This window comes from Elaeis guineensis, chromosome 15 (assembly GCF_000442705.2).
Source record: "Elaeis guineensis isolate ETL-2024a chromosome 15, EG11, whole genome shotgun sequence".
Classification (NCBI taxonomy): Eukaryota; Viridiplantae; Streptophyta; class Magnoliopsida; order Arecales; family Arecaceae; genus Elaeis; species Elaeis guineensis.
The window spans coordinates 8,386,661-8,392,518 of record NC_026007.2 but is presented as its reverse complement, the minus strand read 5'-3'; the positions used below and the strand labels follow the sequence as shown (position 1 = coordinate 8,392,518).

The window sequence follows — 5,858 nt, the reverse complement described above, 5'->3', positions numbered from 1 at the left end:
ATATATATATCCCCTGGTGCACAGGCCGGAGAAAAATATACAGGGTGAATATCTAAATCCATCTAGTAACTTTAAAAATTAAAAAAAAAAATTATATATAATTTGAAGTTATGTGATACAAAGTTTGAAACTAATACGTATCTCGCGTTTTGTTGATACATAGCAATTTAAGTTTATTTGATATATACTTAGCAACCATCTAATAATATCTTCAGATAAATAAATATATATTATTTAAAATATAAAATTCAGATGCATAGTATATGGAGAAGCAATGCATACATCATAGATTAATTATCTGAGAGTTTAATATACACCTCTAAATAAATAAATATATAATATTCAAAATATCATATTTATCGATATATAATATATGATCAGATGATATATATTCGTCAACTTTTTAATATATATTATAAATTTATTTAATATATATTCAGTAATGATCTAATATTCTTAATAAGTCGATGCATAATTTCTATAATATGATGTTCATAATATTCACTCTATGATCAGATAATACATATCTAATATATTAGTCATCGATAATCTAATATACATTTTCTGAGAAAAAATAGAAAGCTTCATCAATAGATGGACGAAGACTTAATAAGAAAGAAAAAAAAGATTAGATAGTGGACTAAAGGCCCTTAGCTCTTGATGCATATATTATAATTTTTTTTTTTTTTTTTTTAAGTCATGAGACCGGCAAACTCTGGTTGTAGGAGAAGTCCTGTTAAGATGCACACATGGCAAAAAAAAATAAAAAAATAATAAAAAATAGAAGTTCACTTCATACAATTTTGTCTGATTTTTGTTCCGTTGATGGCAGCCCCAAGCAAGTTGGAAACAGGAATAGCTCCGGATGGCCGATGCACCATGGCTCTCCAACCTAACCCAACGGTCAAATATACCAACCCAAGCTAGCCCCGGTCAAAACCCCTCTGTGTCCATCCATCCCTTAGCCAAAACAAACCAATCCAATAACATTTTTTTCCTTTTTTTTTTTTTAAATTACCTAATCATTTTAACAGACAAGAAAAAAAAAATGATCGGGTTCCTCAATAAACTGGAGTGATGCTTCTCACGAAGATTCCGAAGTGATTAACTAATTAGAATCCCAATACAATTCTCCTGTGTCCCTCACTCTCCCAGCTCGCTACTGTACAAACCATTACTTATATACCGACCTCTCCGGTCTTCTCTTCCTCCTTCACCCACGCCTTCTCAACATCAAAAGCAAATCAAAATTCCTTGGCGTCATCGTCCTTGCACCCCCTGCTCGCCCTTAAAAAGAGGGAGTCATGGGGGACGCGGTGCCCCTGGCGTACCAAAACACGACGGTCGCCCCCGACTGGCTGAACAAGGGCGACAACGCATGGCAAATGATCTCGGCGACGCTGGTCGGCCTCCAGAGCGTGCCGGGCCTCGTCATCCTCTACGGCAGCGTGGTGAAGAAGAAGTGGGCCGTCAACTCCGCCTTCATGGCTCTCTACGCCTTCGCCGCCGTCTGGATCTGCTGGGTCACCTGGGCCTACAACATGTCCTTCGGCGACAAGCTCATCCCCCTCTGGGCAAGGCCAGGCCCGCCCTCGGCCAGAAGTTTCTCATCGAACAAGCCGTCCTCCCGGCCACCACCCACTACTACCACAACCACACTACCGTCGAGACCCCCACGGCCACACCCTTCTTTCCCATGGCCTCCATGGTCTACTTCCAGTGCGTCTTCGCCGCCATCACCGTCATCATCCTCGCCGGCTCCCTTCTCGGCCGCATGAACATCAAGGCCTGGATGGCCTTCGTACCTCTCTGGCTCACCTTCTCCTACACCGTCGGCGCCTTCTCCCTCTGGGGTGGCGGATTCCTCTTCCAGTGGGGTGTCATCGACTACTCCGGCGGCTATGTCATCCATGTCTCCTCCGGCATCGCCGGCTTCACCGCCGCCTACTGGGTATCATCTATATACTCTCTCTACGTATTTATCTCTTTCATGCGTACTGTTTGCAATTGAAAGAACTATTGTGACCTTAGTAATAATGAAAGATTGGTGTCTAGCTTCTATCCACTCGACTGCAAAAATATATTAGGGAGGCTTAACAACTATATCACCTAATTGGTATACGGATTGGGATTTCTCTTTTGCGATCTCTCATCTAGATCTATGGAGGGTGCAATTCTTGGAGTGATTCATTCAAAGATTTGGTTTTGATATGTTGAATTATATGTGAGTTTAGGTTGGGCCGAGGCCGAAGAAGGATAGGGAGAGGTTTCCACCTAACAACGTGCTGCTGATGCTTGCTGGGGCTGGGTTGCTGTGGATGGGGTGGGCTGGATTCAACGGAGGGGACCCGTATGCAGCTAATATTGACTCGTCCATGGCGGTGCTGAACACGAATATATGCGCAGCCACGAGCCTTCTGATGTGGACGACGCTGGATGTGATCTTCTTCAAGAAGCCGTCAGTTATTGGAGCAGTTCAGGGGATGATTACTGGGCTGGTTTGCATCACTCCTGGTGCTGGTAAGTGTAAATATTTGTGCAGCATTTATGGGTCCCATGGATAATTAAGTTTTTAAAATGATGTTAGACAAAATCTTACCTAATCACCATTACTTCCGGGACATGTTTGGTCGGAGAAAATTGACTCTGAGCTAACAATAAGGATGAGTGACTCCCAGATAAGTGTGAAAGGTTTTATTCCCATTCTGATTTAAAAGAGAAATGAAAATGTTTCGATCTCTCAAAAAAATCTAATCCCTATTCCTTTTTAGTATTTAAATCTTATATTGATGCTAATTCAACTTATGAACAAAATGCTTTGGAGGGAATGACTGTTCTGATTTCTATTCCAATCCATTTCAATTCTGATTTTTATTCTAATGAATTTTGATTTCGATTTTGACTTTGAAAACTGTAATATTCTCATTCACTCTTAAAATTGAAATGGGAATAGAATTCTTCCAACCAAATAAATGAAAGATACTTATTTTCATTTCCATTCCAAAGTCCAATTTTTTTTCAACCAAATATATCCTTAAACCCTCTTATTAAGATATTAGGTGCTCAAAGAGTCCACTACAGGACTAAAGTATAATCTTTAATCTCTATGTTGTTAATTGCAGCTGTAGGAAAATGTTTTAATCCACCAAAATCCATCCTTACTCCTCTTGTATTCAAATCCTATTTTGATTCTGATTGCAGTTACAAACCAAAAGCCTTGAGGGATATGAATGCACCGATTCCTATTTCAATATATTGCAAATCAGATTTCGATTCCAATCAAGCCTGATTTTACTTTAGATTTTAAGGGATTGGAATATTCTCGTTTCTCCCTAAAATCAAAATGAAAATAGGATTCCCTTTAACCAAATGAATGAAAGCTGCTCTCATTCAAAATCTAACTCCCTCCAATCAAATATATCTGTAATCCCTTCTTATTAAGATATTAAGCTCTAATGTAGCCGACGTGAGATTTTTTTTTTTTTTTTTTTTTCTGATGATTAAAGGAGGCTGGGGAAGCACCCACCTGTCGTCTGTTGACGAGAGAATATAAACAGAGGAGGTTAAGAGGGACTGGCAATCGTAGAGCCAGAAGAATTTTCCATGTCCAACGGCGACAATAAATTAAAAATGGATATAAATTATTCGTGAATGGATCATCTCGAGAAGCTTCCGCCGGAGAGCTTGACTTGGAATCTGTAGGTTTTGATACCATCTCGATCTGCCCCTGCGAAAATCTAATGACAATGATGTCCTCCAAAGCCAAGGATTTCGTATCCTTGTACTCTCACCCGAGTGGGGCCCATGTCCTTGATTTCCTAGCTCCCTGCCGCCTGGAATCCGTGGGGATTCCATTTATCGTAGTAGAATATTAGATATTTATTGACTAATGCAAATACACTGGAATGCTTCGAGAGAACGTTGTAAAGAATAGAAAAATGTTTCTTTAGAGTAAGGATTAAGATCATCATGCTATTAGTTTAAGAAAACTTTGACTATTTCCAGCCAATCACCACGAATCTTATCCTTGAAAGAATATTCTAAAGGGGTGTCTTCTTCTAGAGTGGGGTAGGTTAAAGGCTGGCAACTCATTATCGTGGTAGATGCAGTATATCTGGCCAAAAATGTATAGGAAATATTGTTATATAATGAATTTTTGCTGGATTGCAGAGAAATGAAGGTGGCATTTTTCTTAGGCTACCAAAAAAAAAAAAAATTACATTCGTTAATAAAGTTTACAGGCTAGAACGCACTCGATAGTTCCTCTTGTTCCTTTTTATTTTTTTTACTACAAATAAAATGAAAATTTATTTATTTTTTCTGATGTACCGCACGTTTACACAGTCCTAGTATAATATGATAGAAACGTGATTATGATATGAGCTTGTGAGGTTGTCCATTAATAATTAGATCGATGAGTTGGGTGGGCAAGATCTTTCACCACTTAATTTTCTTATTCTTCACAAGATAAACTTCCATTGGAAAATAAATAAATTCTTAGGTGAAATTGGTTTGGAGATGCGCGACACAATATGAGATTAAAAAGGGCTTTAATTTCTCCGGTACTTAGGGCTCCTAGGTTTGAGGCATAACAATTAAAAATAGTCTGATTGAATAATTTAAACTGTATAGTTTTTCTCCCTGGAACACAAATTATGGGACATTTATTTCAGCTACCATATTTGCTGTAGGTGGCGTGGCTCTCGGCCACCTTGTTTGACCTGTTTACCTTGCTTTCAGACAACAGTTTAATAAAGGCTAGCCATCTTTCTTTCTTTCTTTCTTTTGTGATAAAGCTGGATTTTATTTATATTCGTCTAGAAAAAATTAGATAATTGTGAACCAAAAAGAGGGCCAATAATTGACTTAAGTCTTTCTTTGTGCAAAAGCATCGTAACACGTGATGCTTGAAGAATCGATTTGAGTAAGAATGTTCAAACCTTGTCTCCATTGTTCGACAGGGACATAATTTTGCTCCATTCATACTACTCGAACTGCCTCTCCCCCCCCTCAATTGGTTTGTAGTACGTGGACTTCTGTACACCTTGTGTTGCATTTTTTTTTTTTTTTTTTTTTTAAAGTTTCCTCCTCTCTATCATTTAATTATCATTGTGGTTGTCACTCGAGTAAGGAAGGGTTGTTATCAGACTTAAATGTGAGTTCTTGGAAGGGTTTGCACCACCCAACTTCACCAAGAGTCAACCCACTCCAGCCTGACCTGGCTTCACTAGATTCAAACCAACTCAAGCATTGTTTGAGCGGAAAAATTTAAAGTTGGACCGGATTCGGATTTAGAACATGACATTCACCATGAATCTGGACTGCAAGAAGATGACAGGATACATTACATTCGGATTTAGAACATTTGTTAGTTGGGTTGGGTCTAAGATGACAAAGATACCTGACCCAACTCGAAAAGGCTAATTAGCCAGGACTGCAAGAAGATGTGGATCATGTATATAATTGACCTCAACCAATTTCATCATAGAACAAACATATATGTAATCTTACCGAAAAAAAACATATATATATATATATATATATTATATATATATATATATATATATATATATATATATTAGGTCATTGGAAGACGAACACAAAATTGGCTTCAAACCTTTTTTTTTTCGATCTTCAGGATTGGTCCAAGGTTGGGCAGCTATAGTGATGGGCATTCTCTCCGGGAGCATCCCTTGGTTCACGATGATGGTGGTCCACAAGCGTTGGACCCTCCTCCAGAAGGTAGACGACACCCTTGGCGTGTTCCACACCCACGCCGTCGCCGGCTTCCTCGCGGCACCACCACCGGCCTCTTCGCGGAGCCCACCCTGTGCTCTCTCTTCCTCCCGGTCACCAAC

General features: G+C 39.2%; 1 protein-coding gene across 1 annotated transcript; it reads left to right on the top strand.

Annotated features, from left to right (window-relative positions):
• Positions 1-1,039: 1,039 nt before the first annotated feature.
• On the top strand, positions 1,040-5,855 carry LOC140854096 (ammonium transporter 3 member 1-like; the record flags this gene model as incomplete). The annotated part of the gene is given in 5 exon segments (XM_073249522.1): positions 1,040-1,584; positions 1,587-1,951; positions 2,235-2,520; positions 5,639-5,791; positions 5,794-5,855. Coding segments are annotated over 5 exon segments (1,146 nt in total), but the record flags the coding sequence as incomplete, so codon positions are not given.
• Positions 5,856-5,858: the final 3 nt, after the last annotated feature.